The sequence below is a fragment of the Vigna unguiculata genome, chromosome 10, assembly GCF_037176805.1.
Source record: "Vigna unguiculata cultivar grain cowpea cultivar isolate G323 ecotype 2 chromosome 10, ASM3717680v1, whole genome shotgun sequence".
NCBI classification, from domain to species: domain Eukaryota; kingdom Viridiplantae; phylum Streptophyta; class Magnoliopsida; order Fabales; family Fabaceae; genus Vigna; species Vigna unguiculata.
In genome coordinates, this window is record NC_140801.1 from 2,998,359 (window position 1) to 3,014,700 (window position 16,342).

Below are 16,342 nucleotides of genomic sequence, written 5' to 3' on the forward strand. Positions count from 1 at the left end.
AATATGCATTTGAAAAGGTAAAAATGCATTCAATTACTTTCACAAATGATTGTTCTAAGTAAAATGGTACATTTTTTACAGGGAAAGATAAAAGTTGTTACCTTATGTTTGGATGAAGAAAAGGAATTCTCTTTATTTTCTAAATAATGTGTTTGGATAGAGTAATTAAAATATCTTACATTTCAATTTTTTGTTTAGATAAAATAATTCAATTCTTTTATGAGATAAAATTTCATTTAACAATATTTATTTTTAATATACAAAAATTTAAATCAAATTTAAAAAATATATTAGACATCTTAAAATATTTAAATTTGTTCAAATTTGAACTCGGCAAAATTTCAATTAGGGTTGACTCAGCTAAATTTTGCCAAATTTTGGCTAGGGTCAATTCGACCGAATTTTGGACTATCCCATATTGGCCGATTTCGGCCAAATTTTGGTTGGGTCAACTCGATCAAATTCAGCCAAGTTTAGGTCAGGTTCAACTCGGTCGCATTCAATCCATTTTTTGCCAGAGACGACTCGATCAAATTCGTCCAAATTTTGTTGGGCTTAACTCAATCGAATTTGAACCAATTTTGAATAGGGATGACTCAGCCGAATCCGACGAAATTTTAGTCAGGATCAAGTCAGCCAAATTTGGCTAAATTTTGGTAAGCATCGACTAAGCTAAATTTAGGTTGGTGTCGACTTGGCCGAATGCGGCTCAATTTCAAACGAGATCGATTCGGTGAAATTTTGACCAAGATCAACTCAGTCAAATTAGACCAAATTCGATCGAGTCAACCCTAGTTGAATTTTGGCCGAGTTGATCCCAACCAAATTAAGTCAAGTCGGTCTCGACCAAAATTTGGCCATACTTGACCAAGAAGACCCTAATTGAATTGTACCAAGTTAGTCCTATTCAAATTTCGATCGAGTCACCTCCGACCAAATTCGGATAAGTTGGCCCTAACCAAATATTTGGTCAAACTTGGCCGAGTTGACCCCCACTGAAATTTAGTCAAATTCGACATAGTCAGTCTGGACCGAATTTCGACGAAGTCAACACTAACCAAAATTTGAGTTAGTCCTGATCAATTGTCACTTGAGTCAACCCCGACTTGTTCTTATTTTGACCAATGAAGATTCTACAACTTGTGAAATTTCAATTTCCTTCTTTTTTAAGTATATTTCAAATAATAATGAATTTGAAATACATTCTTAAAAATTTCTTAATTTCAATTTCCTTTTTTTATCCAAATAAGTCATTTTACTTTTAAAAAAATTAAATTCTTCAAATAAATAAATTATTCTCTTAGATTGCTTCATCCAAACAAATCACTTAAACTCCCTATGATGATGAACACATAAAAAAAAGCTTGCGATTTCTAATAAATTACAACAATTTCGTGGATAAAAGGGCCTGATAATTTTATTATAGTGTGTATAATATGCTATACTCTATAATTAATATTCGAGAAATTAAATAATTAAATAATTTTTAATAAATTAGAGAATTTTATTTATGATACGTTATGTAAAAAGTTTAATTACTTTGTATATTTTATCGTAGAAGTCGATTTATTTTCTATCAGTATCTTGTTTTTCATAATTTAAAATTAATACTTCACTAGTCTGTTAAACAAAACGGTATGTAAATAAAATACAACGAAGAAGCTGCCAAGTATCCAATGATAAAGGTACATGATTTAAAATTGTTATCCACACTGAATCGGTTATGTTTTCCGTTCTACCCAAAGACGAAAAGGATGTTTAGAAAAAGTTGCTCCACAACACATACTACTACTAGTAACACTCAAAAAAAACTACCAAAATTATAATAGAAAATCATGATACGAGAAACTTCCAAAATTGGTGGTTTATAATGAATTTTAACCTAAACAACCACAGATGGAAGGCGAGAAAGATAGAGTAGAAAGGCATGAAAGCAAAGAGTGTACAAAACGAGAACAGAGTTCATACATTAGAGGATCAGAATATGTTGTGCTACAAAAGTTAAACTTAAGCATGAAATTTTACCTCTACATTTGAGGAAGTGCAACAATACAACAGCTTAAAGGTTAAGACTAGATATTAAACAAAAGGATCATAATTACCCCGTTCTCACATCTCACCTAACTAGTGGAGATAAGTGGCTTGGTACTGATACCCATTTCCAAAGTAGTTGCCAAGGCTGGGAGAGATGTTATACGTTGCAGTGCTCATGAGAGGGGGGCAATGATTATCAGTTGGTGCAGGGTACATGTACGGTGGTCGCTCGTATACATACTGTGGATACCTGTCAGCAACTCTAGCATACGAAGTTTTATCACAGGGGATGTTAGTGACACGTGGACCGTATCCCGCACCATTTGCGCGGGGTCTCTTCGGTTGAGGTTTTGTTGCTTCAGTTTCTCTCTTCTTGTCAGCTTTCGCCTTCTCTAACTGTATTAATCGTTTCTGCAGAGGATCCAGAGGATACTGCTCATCAAGTTTATGTTCTTCGATGCACTTTATTACAGCCTTAAGAGCAACCAGCTCTCGTTCATTAACCTCAATCTGAGACAAAAGTCGGTACAAATATTAAAGGGAGAGAATAAAAACAGTATATCACCGCAAAAAGCCAATTAAGAACCAAACAGATGCATTTCATCAGAAGTATGCAAGATATGTTTGTGCTCGTATTTCAATTCCTTCAATATTCGGGATCAAGCAGTTTTTGTCTGCTTATTATTTCAGTACCCCAATGCCGCGCTTCATAAATTTCAACAGGAGTAATAAGTAAAATATCTTAAAGCCATTACATCTACATGCGGAACAGGATGATGTGTCCACTTATTCTGATTCAGCTTGACAGAAACTGACTGTTAAACAAACAACAACTAGAATTTTATCCGTCTAATCCCATACGGGGTCAGCATCCCCACCCATCCACATCCTGCTCATCCCATACTTTAGCCAAGAGATTCTATAAGCCACTATCCACAAGCATGGGTATGATTGGGAGATGCATGAATAAAGAAAGGGAATATTGTTATCCATTTACACTGACGTTTATCTTCTTCGTCCAAGGCAAACACTGTACGAATTGCCTATCCACTTAAATTATTCCCAGCTGTGGTTACACTATTCAAGTTAATAGTGCCAAATCTAACAGATTACTTTGGGGACTACAAAGCCACCACCACTTCGATACGCTGCCTGCCCCTAATTGTGAAGATTCTCTTACTAAATGTTCAAAGATATTGGACGGCTTGTTGCATATTTTAGCCAAGTTGGCTAATAAGCAAAAACTAGCATTTCAAATTAGGCATTGCAAAAAATAAATACTTATTTTATAATATAATTCATAAATATAAAAATGTTTTTAATATATAAATTAATAATTATATAAAATTAAAATCATCATAAAAAGTATATTTGAATATATAAGTTATTTTGGATTTACAATGCAAATAGTTTAAATTGTGATATAAAGTTAATTTTAATTATTGATAATTTCTTATTAAAAAACCATTGAAATTCAATTTACAGAAAAAGAAGAGTTTAGATTTAAAGGAAGAATGAGGATCAGCAATACAATAAACTAAATCACTGACCAATCATATCATAAGTCAAATAACAAACCAAAAGCTCTGTGTACACTGTACATTGTATACTGAGAATTAAAAACTTCAAGAGCTTTCACGACAAGCCTATCCTTTAGGTCCTAAACATCAAAGACAGCAAGCTCTAAAATCAAGTGATTTTTGTATTTCATTTAGACTTTCATGAGGCTTTGGCACTAAATTACTTTTTAACCATAATATATTTGTTGCCGCTATATAGATTTAAGCAAAAATATTTTATTCTCGTAGAGGAGTCTTTGTTGGCTAAATTTTTTTCCTCAAACAAACATGAATGGCGTAAGAAGGCCTTCCAGCTCAACAGTTTTACCAACAGGCCTCAACATTTTGAAGAGTGTGTTTCTATCTGCTAAGAAACTGGTAGGAACCAGAATGAATAGAAACACGAAACATAATTATTGGAAAGAAAAACCATTATAAAGGATGACCCCAGTAATCCTAGAGCTAATCTCTTCAGAAACAGATGAGTCCCCTGGCACAACCCCTCAAGTCTTTAATAGAAAAAAACTCCTGATGATGATCACACTCCTTCCCCTCTCCAAATAATCATTCATATTCAAACTAATAGCCGCATCGGCAGCCCTTCTCTAACTCCACCATTCATCTTAAACAAGTGTCCTATCAGAAACTTTTCTAGCGTTTCATGTGATAAGAGGCCTAGCTTTTATATGCTGTTCTAGCAAAATGACACAAGTGTCATGCAATTATGACTCTAAGCAAAAACAATATTAGGGAAAACACAAAAGCTAGGCAATATCTCAGATAACTAGCTCAAGCAGTGAAAAGAACACAATGGTGGAATAATTACTTAATATGGCAGAAACTCAAGTCAATAACACACCTGTGCAGTGGGAGATGAGTTAACACTTTTAACAGGAGAAGAAGCTTTTCTTGCATCTTTCAAGTAAGACTTCAGTAAAGAAACGGGAGAAAACTGTTCAGTAAGATCAAATGCGAAAGCCAAGTTAACAGCATCAATTTGCCGCCCACTGTTCACCAAAATCTCAATTACACCTGCATATCCAAAAAGTAAAATGAAACACTAAAAACAAAATAAATATAGAATAAACAAAATAATTAAAACTTATTCCTTGTAAAAATATAGCTCAAAATTCAAAATTTCCTATAGCTTATATAAAATTTTAATTCATGTCAAGTATAATAAAGATCAAATACGCACCAGACATCTTTTCTGACAGCCCAAGGAAACGACACAAATCAGCAGTTTGACGGCGTCGAGATACCATTGGAATCAATCTGGATAACTCCTCCTCATCAAAACCAGAGGCAATACCAAAACTAGCTACAAGTTGTAAAAATGCATGAGCCTCCAAGGAATTCCCATTGCTAGCATCTATGTCAAGAGCATCCAATTTGGGTTTCCACTCTTCAGCAACTGCCTTTGCCCTGTCCTTGATATCTTCTGAAATTACATTAGAAACACAATCTGAGTTGCTCAGGAAATCACAAAGACATTCCATCAGCATGATACAAGTCCGCCGTAGACCCAATAAGTTAGCATCCTTCTTTACATCCTGATTTGACACTTCCGTACAGTAAAATCCTTCCAGAGAATCTAAAACTAAACGGGCAGCATTAGGAGCAGCTCTTAATGCATTTGGTATTTCATCCCTTACAGCAGCCAGGTTCTTACGGTTATCAGATATGAATTTGCGAATTCCAGCAGCATCCATCTCTTTGCATAATTTCACCAACTCTGGATAAGACACCAACTCCACATTTCCATTTTCAGGAAGTTTTACATCTTCCACATTACCTTCAGCTGCAGCGGACACAGTATCCACAGGTTTCTCCTCCACAACTACTATCCCTCCTTTACCAACATTTGAGACAGTAGCCAATTCGCGTGATGAAATCTTCCTGTGCTTTTCTCGAGCATTTACAATGGCAAATACAGCAGAGTCTCTTTTCTCTTGAATCCTCTGGAACGAAGCTTGCTCCTTGGCAAAAACAGCAGCTTCCCGCTTCTCCAACAGCTGGCGAGCTTTCATTGTCTTGTTTTCAAACTCTTTCTCCTGGTCTTCCAATTCATGAAAGCGCCTCTTCAAGGATTTCTCAAGACCATGAAAATGTTCCTCTAGTTCTTTCCATTTCATGTTAAGAGTAACAGCCCGATAACTTTCAAGTTCAGCAAATGCCTTCTGCAGCTGCTGTATCTTAGAAGTTGTAGAGTCCATCAGTGTAGCAACTGAATCCGAGTCTTCCATAGCGAAGAAGCTGAAGATAAAATGAAACCAAAACCAAATCAGAATTTTGTAGACAGACCATGTGCAGTAGCAAGAACTAAACATATACCATCAAGGAAAATAGTCATCATCTTGATATGAGGATAGTCATACATTCACCATATGAGAAAACAATATTTGTACTATTCAGATGCAAGAAAAATAAAACAATAAAAGACAGATAAAAGTTGTCACAGAGAACATCAATGATGAAGGTCGAGAGAAAAAGCTAAGATGGCTTAGGGTTTTAGGGTTATGACAAAGCATAATCAATTACCTAGAATAGGATTTTGTCAAACATGAGTATTTGGCAGTGTTTTGAACACAACACTGTGAAGTATATATTTTAGGGTGTAAGGTTGAAGTTTCTAACTTCGTATACATTTCAGAACTCAGTAGCTTACAAATTTTGTAATGAAGACCGACAATTAATAATGTGTGCTCCCCCAAAAACTCCCTCCTCGATAAAGTGTGTGCTTAATCCAGCTTGTTATGAAGAAATAATTGGTTATTATAGCAAGATTTAGAGAGAATTTTTAAAAATAATCAATCACGACCTAGATTTTAAGATTTTCCAGTTAAGCACACAAACTGAAGACTTTATTGCAAACAAAAATCCAACTTTTTCTATTACAGAGTATTAATGACATATTATAGATATTCACACAAAATAGATACTACATCCATATAGTGAAGTTTGCTTACAGATTTAGAAATGAAAATTATTAGCATGAACACAAAGAATGATCAGCATTCAGAAAAATTATGCTCCAATTTGCAATGACATTTACACATTAGGATTACGATTCTCACGAGTGAAGAAATAACTGATAGTGGTGAAATTCCCATTCAACAGTTTCTTCTTTACTCGAAATAAACAAAAGAAAGCTTATTAGAAGATTGTCCACTAGTAATCATTATCTATACTCTGAAATATAATTTGAACGGCAGAGCACACAGTTCCTTACACAATAATAGCAGTACCCTACAGCTAAAGTTAATACTATGAGTGAAAAAGAAAAAAGAATCCAGCACATCTTCCCACACAGACAACTCATTTAAGTACACTACGGGCGAAGCCAGCCTTATTACATCATCAAAAAGCTCCAGCTAAAATTTCAAAACAACACCCGAGTTCAATCTACTTAATTAACTATTTTTGGCATCAAATTTTAACCTTCCACGGAATCCTCACCTGTTCAGTTCTCTATAATTCGTCGGTCAGCTTAATTAGTTACTAAAACGACCTTCAGACTCCAAAAACAAAAATTAAAAATAAATGTTAAGAAACTTACCAACGAAGATATCCAGATCCAAACCCTTCCGAATCACGCCAATAAAAACCCTAAATGGAAACAGGGGCAAATCAGCAAAACATTTCTACTCATCAGCTAAGGCAAGGCAATTTCAACCATCAAAAGACAACTCATAAAAAAATTAACAAAGCATATCTCAAGACCACACTAAAAATTTAATAAAAATCACCGAATAAAATCAAAAGTTCAGTTGAGCATATAACAGAAAATTAGCACAATTCACCACAGTACAGTTAAGTGAGCAGATTTCGAGCACAATGCTCCGAAAATCTCTCAATCGACGAACGCAGTAAGCGGATTCCTGCTCCGCATAAGCAGACAAAGCCGATCTAAACCGACAGCAAGAAAACAAAATCACGGAAATATATACATATTTATATATAGAAAGAGAGAGAAAATAAGAGTTACCTAATTGACGAGAAAAAAAATAAAAAAAAAATAGAAAGAGAAAGAAAGAGAGAGAAATTTTCAATCCATTTTCTCACAGAAACGTGAAACCCTAGGAGAGAGAGAAGTGAGGAGAAGAAGACGAAGAAAAGAATATGTGGTGGGAGTGTTTGTTTAATTAATAGAGTGTGTCTCTGACACTCTTTCTTCACTATTCTTTCTACAGTCTTTTGTTTTTTCCTTCTAAAATTAGTATTTTTAAACAATAAGATTTTTTAAATTAAATTACAAGAATGAAATTTATTTAATATATTTACAGTTACCCAAAATTTACTTTTTATTTTCTGTATTAAATAGTCAATCCTTATTATTTCTACAAATACCATCCAAATCTTTTTTATTTATCTGCATGTATTTTTTTATTTTTAGTTTTTAGTGTCTGAAATCCTAAAAAAAAGTAACATATATTAAGCATAATTTTAAATATAAAAAGTGAAAGATAATTTGACCTAAAATCAATCATTTTAGTTCTTGTATTTGATGGGAATTTCTATTTTTGAGAGGTCCGTTTTGGAATTGGCGTTTTCCGTAACAGACAGAGAAAAGGATTGAGGAAACTGCGCAGTGTGTGAGTGAGTGGAGTGAATGGACGGTGTCTTCGACAAAGTTAACAAACAGATATTCTTCTCGGGAGCTGTTACAACAGTCACGTATTTTTTAATAATTTAAAATATATTAAAAAATTAATATATCTTAAAATACATAAAATTAAAAAAAAATGTAAAATTTATGTCATATCATATTTAAATATTGAAAAGAATAATAAATGAAATAGTATTATTAACTATCGTACTATAACATCGGTGACAGTTATATATACTAAAATGGTATGCAAATATTATTATATATCAAACTGTATATTATTCACACAATTTTATACTTTGTAATTTTCAAGAATGTATGCAACAATTATTAATTATTTTAAGGCATCAGGTAATAATACTAAAAATAATACTCTGTTAATAGTTCAATAGTAAAGATGACAAATCCAAACTCTAGATTGACAATGAATATTGGGAAATAAGAATTTTTAAATCACATACAAAAACAGTATGTATATTTTTAATTATTAAAATAATTTTAGGTTATTTGGCATTTTGCTTTAAAATTTCCATAGTATTTTATTAATTTTTTTTTAATATTTTTATTACATCTTCATAAAAAATATTGAATTAATATTTAGTTGCCATAAACATGAATATACATTACCCAGTAGAAATAAGATGAAATACAAATTTTATATCTATCACTTATTAATAGAAAACGAAGATTAATATAACTTTTTTATCTTTAGAATGAAACACATGTAATATTTATAGTTAAAAGTGTACCCATTCATTTTTTCAACTATTTATAAGTTAAATAATTAGTGCAACTTAAGATTTTTTTTTTAAATAAAATAATTATTTAAACAAAAAACCGTAATAAGTTTGGGATGTAGGAACTATATTCCATCACAATGTTTAACATCATTTTAATGAAAATATTTATTATTACTTTTCCAATCATATTTTTCATTATAACTAAAAGGATAGTTTAATTGTTATAGAATGATAGTGTAAATGTTTTTATATTATCAATTAACCAAAAACACTTAAACATGATTTTGGTATCCTTATTTTACTCCTTTTTTTGGTCCTCCTGTAAGCATCTCAATTTTAATTCGATCTTTAATTTTGCATTTTTCTTTTGGTTTAATTAGACCTAGAGCTAACATATTCATTTAACGTACTACAAGAGATTACTTAATTATTAAAGTGTAAGAAGTTCAAAAAATAAAAGTAGATAAATTAAAGAATGAACCAAATTTGTATATATTTTTTTAATAGGATCACACGTCTCTTTAAAAAAAACAAATTTGTACATAGATTAATCAAAATAAGAGTAAAATTCTATTTAAGTCAATTAAGAATAAACAGTTAATCTTAAAGCAATTATTGTAAAAGCAATTTTTTTATTATTATAAATCACATTAATGCAATCACTAAAATGTCTGATCTCCTATGAATAATGTTTGTAAGCAGCAAGTTTTGACTTCACCCATTACAAATTAATAAGAAAATCAAGTTTCTTATTTTATCTCTCTAACTAAAATTGACTAATTTAATAAAAAAAATAGTATATTATTAGCTTAGCCTAAGTTTGAATTAAAAAATATATATACTAGAGGGAAATTGATGTTATAAAGTAAACTATCAATAAAATATATTAAATATGTACTTTTAAGAATACTATAAGCTTAAAAGAAATTGATGACCATCATATTGAATCTATAATTTTCCATAAACATTCTCCCCTAAATAAATAAAAAAATAAAGAGAGAATAAAGGAAGGAAAAAAGGTAAAAATGCAAATTTGAGCATGGAAGTCAATTTCTGCTGCATAAATTGTTGCTTGCATTTTTTTTTTATTACCAAATGCTTGAAACCTATTTCATGTCCTTCCTTCCGATTTACTTTGTTACTTTTATGTTTGGCTCTTCACTACATCCCAATCAAAAAGATCTTATATGTGTCGTTAGCAAGATATTTTAGTGGTGATAAAAAAAATTCACATAAAAAATGCGTTTGTGAAAGAATCTGATTAACAGAGTACAAAAGCTTACACTAAAGATCATTAGCTATTAAACTCATTTTATGGATCTATGTCACGAGGCCTACTCTACAGTTCAAAAGAGAGAGAACCATGAATTCAGTGATGAGTTTAGTTCCTAAGATGCAGTGAGAAGTGGCAATGAGAGATCTAAGAAAGAAGAAAATATAGTAGAAAGGTAACAGGGTGCATACATTAGAGGATCAGAATATGTTCTAGTACAGAAGTTAAAATTTGAAGATGAGAGATTTGATCAGTTTCAGCGATTCTTAAAACTACATAGATAAAGTGCAACATACAACAGCTTAAGGGTTAAGACTTAAGACTAAATATTAAACAAAGGGGGTCGTGGTCATCTGCTCACCGTGTGTGGCGCGCATGCTAACTAGTGGAGATATGTGGCTTGGTACTGATAACCATTCCCAAAGTAGTTGGCAGGATTAGGAGAGATGTTATAAGTTGCAGAAGCCATGAGAGGGGCGCAGTGATTGTCAGCTGGTGCAGGGTACATGTAAGATCGGTCATACACATATTGAGGAGGAGGAGGATACCTGTCAGCAACTCTAGCATAGCAAGTTTTGTCAGATGGAAAGTTAGTGACACGTGGACCATATCCACCACTGTTAGCACGAGGTCTCTTGGGTTGAGGTTTTGTTGCTTCAGTTACCCTTTTCTTGTCAGCCTTCGCCTTCTCCAGTTGGCTCACTCGTTTCTGGAGAGGTTCCACAGGATACTGCTCATCAAGTTTATGATCTTCAATGCACTTAATTACAGCCTTAAGTGCAATCAGCTCTCGCTCGTTAACATCAATCTGAGACAGTGGCATGTAATTAGGAATATCACATAAGGGACAAATATATATTCACACACAAACAGGTTTAAAATCAAACATCAAGATCAGAAATCTTCAAGCATAGAAATAAGGACCAAAGTATGCTTTTGTCATGCATTGGTACAACTCTCACACAAACCAAGACAGTGAGTGAATATCTCTTCCCTCAATTTTTGGATGGACTTGACTAACTTCTCATCCCTCTAATTTTTTGGAATCAGAGTATTTCTGTCCTCGTTGTTTTAACGGAAGCAATGTAAAATCTCGTTATTTCTATTATAGACAAATTTACAGAACAAGATTGTGTTTCTTTTTGCTGGTTTGGCTTATCACAGAAGCTAACACTCAGGCAAATTAATAGAATTATCATAAAGGCAATTACAAGCAAATCCTTTAATACATTTTCCATTCTACCCCAACCTTCTCGGTCTTTTCTCGTGAGTCATCAAGCGTCCAACATTCACACCCGTAGAAAATTTTAGTAGTGATACGCTACTCTCGATTGTTGCAAATCTGGATATGCCACTACAGCAGTTACATATCAACAATGCATTCTTAAATGGCCCTTGAAGTGATCAACATGGGGCCTCCATAGGGTTTTGATAAAGGTATGGCTCCAAAGTATGCAAACTGAAAATTTCTTGTATCATACTCATTTAAAACAGTCACCTATGTTATTGTTTGAAAGATACATAAGTCTTAAAGAAACAAATGTACTCTCCAATCCAAAGCAGACAGATCACGCATTATTTGTGAAGGTTCATCAGCTGGGAAGTTGCTATGCAGGCAATGGCCTTAGAGAAATGAAATGCAGAAGTTTTGCAATCAGAATTTGACATTGAAAACCTAGGGCAACAAGAAATGCCTTTTTGCATTGGAAGATGCATAGTCCAAAAAACAAATATTAGTTTCAAAAACATGGGGATATGTAAAGCATTGGGCTGAAAGGCTATGGAAAAAACTAAAAGTAGAAAACCAATTCAAGACCAGTTAAGTCATAACAAGGCAGGCAACCATAATCTGATAGACTAACAAAATCCTATTGCCAAATTTCAAATTTGAACTTCAACTTTAATATTTCTATATTCTGAGCTTATTGGTGAGGGTGAGCCTCCGTGCAGTGCCAGCAATGACATTACTGCTCCGTGACCTAGAGGCCATGAGTTCAAATTCTCTGCTTGCTGGGTTTGGTCTGTGTTCCCAGGCCCCACTAGGTGAGAACTTCGGCACCGGGCTGCCCGCTTCCTACCTTATTTGCCAGAACTTATTTTGTAAAATTTTGTAGTCATTTATGCAGGAAAGGAATCTGGTAAGATCTTAAATAACTGCACCTCAATGAAATGAGTAACCTAATCCAAATTCCTAATCAAATCAAATAGGTAAACAAATATGGATGCGTAGTCAGATTGGGAAAGAATTAATAAGATTGCACCTCAACTAGATGACTTTTTCTTTCTGAAATATGTTTTGACTACAATCTAAAAACACTTCCAATACAACCATTCCTCTGTAACTACCAAGCTCAAAATTTCAAGATGACTACAAAATTATAGACAACTTCAATAGACAGGGCATAAAGTCTGGAGAACTCAAATACATTTCAGAGAACCAGTTCAAATTATTACAAGGAACAACAGAGAGATAATTACTCAATAAAACAGATTCTAAACAACTTACCTGTGCTATGGGAGATGAGTTAACACTTTTGACGGGAGAAGAAGTTTTCCTAGCATCCTTCAAGTAAGACTTCAGTAAAGGAATGGGAGAAAATTGTTCTGTAAGATCAAATGCAAAAGCCAAGTTAACAGCATCAATTTGCCGCCCACTATTCACCAAAACCTCAATGACACCTGCACATGAAAAATCCAAATCAATCATTAGAAATAAAAGTAAACAGATGCAATAACTTACTTCACTCTCTGGATTAATATAGATGATAAAGTCATTGGTGTATGCATGTCAAAAGCCATTTTGGGGATTATGCTTTGAAATTAAGGTGAAGGTCTGCACTTGTTATGTCCATCACTGCTTACTTTGCAATAGATAAGTTTTAGAGATTTTCTTAATTCTTACAAGATAATTTATATAACATTGATATTCATATTCATTAATTTTCGTTGAACATCCTAACATACAATAATGCAGCTGATTTGATTAACCTTCAATCACTTTCATGAAAGCATGCGAGCCATTACTTATTAAAATTCATGTTTCCTTTTTCTTTTTTTCCTACCAATAATTTAGCAAGAAGCATCCTGCATGCTCATTCACGAAAAGCAGTCAAATACAGTTAATGGCCCTGGAAAAATCCTATTACTAATGGACGATTTTGCAGGCACAGGGTACTTGAGCAAGACGCCACGTTTATTATTACCAAAGAGAAACATAAGGAAACACTTTTCACATAACATAAATCCAAATTTATATTCAAAGAAAATGATACGTGAAGATGAGATAATTATATGAAGACGTAGTATATAGAATATAAAACTACAAGCCCACTTAAATACATTTTCCTTTAGCTGTATAAGATTTTTGTTCAAAACCTAAGATTCTTTATTTGAGGTTTTGATCTTTTTCTAGGAATATAAATGAAGTAAAGAACAAATACACACCAGGCATCTTCTCTGACAACCCAAGGTAACGGCACAAATCAGCAGTTTGGCGACGTCGAGATACCATTGGAATTAGCCTGCATAACTCCTCCTCGTTAAAACCAGATGCAATACCAAAACTTGCTAGAAGTTGCAAAAATGCATGAGCTTCCAAGGAATTCCCATTGCTAGCATCCATGTCAAGAGCACCCAATCTGGGTTTCCATTCCTCAGCAACTGTCTTTGCCCTGTCTTTGATATCATCTGAAATTACATTAGAAACACAATCTGAGTTTCTCAGGAAATCACACAGACATTCCATCAGCATGATACATGTTCGTCGAAGACCCAATAAGTTAGCATCCTTCTTTACATCCTGATTTGACACTTCTGTACAGTAAAATCCTTCCAGAGAATCTAAAACTAAACAGGCAGCGTTAGGAGCAGCACTTAATGCATATGGAATTTCCTCCCTTACAGCAGCAAGGTTCTTACGGTTATCAGATATGAATTTGTGAAGTCCCGCAGCATCCATCTCTTTACATAGTTTTACCAAATCTGGATAAGAAAGCTCCACAGTTTCAATTTCAGGAGAAAGTTCCACCTCTTCCACTTTACCTTCAGCCGCAAAGGACACGGCATCTACTGGTTTCTCCTCCACATACAGTGCCCCATTACCCCTATTAGAGACAATAGCCAATTCACTTGACGAAACCTTCCTGTGCTTTTCTCGAGCATTCATAATATCAAATACAGCAGCATCCCGTTTCTCCTGAAGCCCCTGCAACGTGGCTTGCTCCTTGGCATAAACAGCTGCTTGCCGCTTTTCCAGTATTTCCCGAGCCTTCCTCGTTTTGTTCTCAAACTCTTTTTCCTGGTCTTCCAATTCATGAAATCGCCTCTTCAAGGATTTCTCAAGACCATGAAAATGTTCCTCTAGGTCTTTCCATTTCAGGTTCAGAGTAACAGCACGGTAACTTTCAAGTTCAGCAAACGCCTTTTGCAGCTGTTGTATCTTGGAAGTTGTAGAATCTATCAGCGTAGCAACTGAATCCGTGTCTTCCATAGCAAAGAAGCTGAAAAAAAAATTAACTAAATACGAATCACCAAACGTCAACTTACGTAATATCTAACGGTATTCATAGGGAAAATAAATAAGAACAATGTAGTGCGTTATTCTATTATAGACAAGTCTTTATGGTAAAAAGCTTCACAAATTTCACTGAGATTATTAGGATTCACTAAATTTAATATTTTATTTTAAAAAAAATTCACCAAATTATCAATTATTATTTTCTTTATAATCTCTCTAGCGGCTTGATTGATCACTAAAACTCCCAAGAACACTACCAAAAACAGAAACCTGACATGAAAACAAAATATCTTGCCGAAAGTAGTTCAGGATCCAAATCTTTCAGTCTCAGTAACATAAACCCTAAAAAACTGAAGATTTTATTTAAAGAGATAGAAGGAAGCAAAATTGGCGCAAAATATCAACAGAACAATTAAGGCAAGAAAGAAGACAACAACAAAAGAGAATAAGTTAAACTAAAAACCAATTGAATTTTCTTACATTAAGTAATTCAAATTCCTAAAAGAAACAAAAGCATAAAAAAAATAAAAAAATAAAAACTCAAAATTCTTCTGTAGCTCCGTTACGAGTGTAATTTTGGAGTGCAATGTCAACGAAATCACTTAAACTGAAAACCGAACGATGGACAGAGAACGTGGATTCTCCTTCTAGTCATGCAAACAAAGCCGATCTAAACCGATAGAAAGAAAACAAATAAAACAAAAACAAAAACAACAAAAAAAATTGAAATGAAACAGAAAAGAAGAGGAAGTACCAGAATGATCCGAAGGAAAGTGAAAGCGGAAGAGAAAGAGAGAGAGAGAGAGAGAGAATTCTCAATCCATTTTTTCTCTCTGCAACTTCAACACTAAAGAGAGAGAGAAAGAAGAGAAGAGGAAATTATAGTGTGATGTGCTCTTTAGTTTAAGGGAAGAGGGTGACTTTTTTTTTTCTAATTTTTATTTTCATTTCTTTTAATTCTTATCTGTAATTTTAGTTATTATATTTTAAAAAATAATTTAAGCATAATATTTAAAACTTAATTACCCCTTTGTTTCATTGTTTATTTATTTTACTAAATTTAATCCATTATTGAAAAATGTTTTATTGAATCTCTTAATTAATAGTAAAATAATTAATAAACAAATATTAAAGATAATATTTTATAAATAATATGATTTGTAATTAATTTATTTATAATCTTTAATTATTAATTATTTGTTAACCATTTGATGTATATGTTTTACTATCATTTTGTCCTTATTAATAAAAACTAGCTTATTAATTATATCGTTTAAATTTTATAACTACTCTAAATACATGTTTAACCAGTTGGGACTAACGATGTAATAGATTTTTTAACTTATATGATCTTTTTATTTGCTATATCATTTACTTCTTTATGAAAAATATAATATTTTATTTGACCAAGATAAATTAGTATGAAGATTAAAACATTTTAAATAGTTAAAGCTCGTATCTTGAATTAGAAGTAAAGTAACTAGGATAAAATTATTATAGATGTCAAAAATTTCTTTTAAATTTCCAAAATCTAAAATTCGAAACTCCAAAGATAAATGTACGAGTTGATAACGTTATATGTACTTTTTTTCTGTGATAAAGAAGATGATA

The 16,342-nt window shown here is 32.9% G+C and overlaps 2 protein-coding genes across 5 annotated transcripts; both read right to left on the reverse strand.

The window, feature by feature from the left end:
• Positions 1-1,941: 1,941 nt before the first annotated feature.
• LOC114166688 (FRIGIDA-like protein 3) lies at positions 1,942-7,753 on the reverse strand. Of its 3 annotated transcripts, none has more exons than XM_028051455.2 (5): positions 7,582-7,753; positions 7,153-7,202; positions 4,792-5,849; positions 4,453-4,625; positions 1,942-2,544 (listed from the first exon to the last, which is right to left on the reverse strand). In XM_028051455.2, the coding sequence occupies exons 3-5, from the start codon at positions 5,837-5,839 to the stop codon at positions 2,125-2,127; spliced, it is 1,641 nt and encodes a 546-aa protein (XP_027907256.1). In that variant the 5' UTR covers positions 5,840-5,849; positions 7,153-7,202; positions 7,582-7,753; the 3' UTR covers positions 1,942-2,124. The 3 variants fall into 3 exon arrangements, with proteins under 3 accessions (XP_027907256.1, XP_027907258.1, XP_027907257.1); XM_028051457.1 differs by lacking the exon at positions 7,582-7,753 and adding an exon at positions 7,397-7,502; XM_028051456.2 differs by lacking the exon at positions 7,582-7,753 and adding an exon at positions 7,405-7,501.
• Positions 7,754-10,363: 2,610 nt separating this feature from the next.
• On the reverse strand, positions 10,364-15,641 carry LOC114166711 (FRIGIDA-like protein 3). 2 transcript variants are annotated; one of them, XM_028051488.2, is made up of 4 exons: positions 15,486-15,641; positions 13,660-14,714; positions 12,722-12,894; positions 10,364-11,023 (listed from the first exon to the last, which is right to left on the reverse strand). In XM_028051488.2, exons 2-4 carry the CDS (start codon positions 14,702-14,704, stop codon positions 10,598-10,600), a joined length of 1,644 nt encoding a protein of 547 aa, XP_027907289.1. In that variant the 5' UTR covers positions 14,705-14,714; positions 15,486-15,641; the 3' UTR covers positions 10,364-10,597. The 2 variants fall into 2 exon arrangements, with proteins under 2 accessions (XP_027907289.1, XP_027907290.1); XM_028051489.2 differs by having other exon boundaries at positions 13,660-14,730; positions 15,486-15,607.
• Positions 15,642-16,342: the final 701 nt, after the last annotated feature.

Excerpts from the sequence above, each read along its gene's own strand:
- LOC114166711 (XM_028051488.2), bottom strand. The coding sequence starts at position 14,704 with ATGGAAGACACGGATTCAGTTGCTACGCTGATAGATTCTACAACTTCC. Across the intron at positions 12,895-13,659 it reads GTTGTCAGAGAAGATGCCTG|GTGTCATTGAGGTTTTGGTG; the intron begins GTGTGTATTTGT and ends TTTCATGTGCAG. Across the intron at positions 11,024-12,721 it reads ACTCATCTCCCATAGCACAG|ATTGATGTTAACGAGCGAGA; the intron begins GTAAGTTGTTTA and ends CCACTGTCTCAG.
- LOC114166688 (XM_028051455.2), bottom strand. The coding sequence starts at position 5,839 with ATGGAAGACTCGGATTCAGTTGCTACACTGATGGACTCTACAACTTCT. Across the intron at positions 4,626-4,791 it reads GCTGTCAGAAAAGATGTCTG|GTGTAATTGAGATTTTGGTG; the intron begins GTGCGTATTTGA and ends TTGGATATGCAG. Across the intron at positions 2,545-4,452 it reads ACTCATCTCCCACTGCACAG|ATTGAGGTTAATGAACGAGA; the intron begins GTGTGTTATTGA and ends CTTTTGTCTCAG.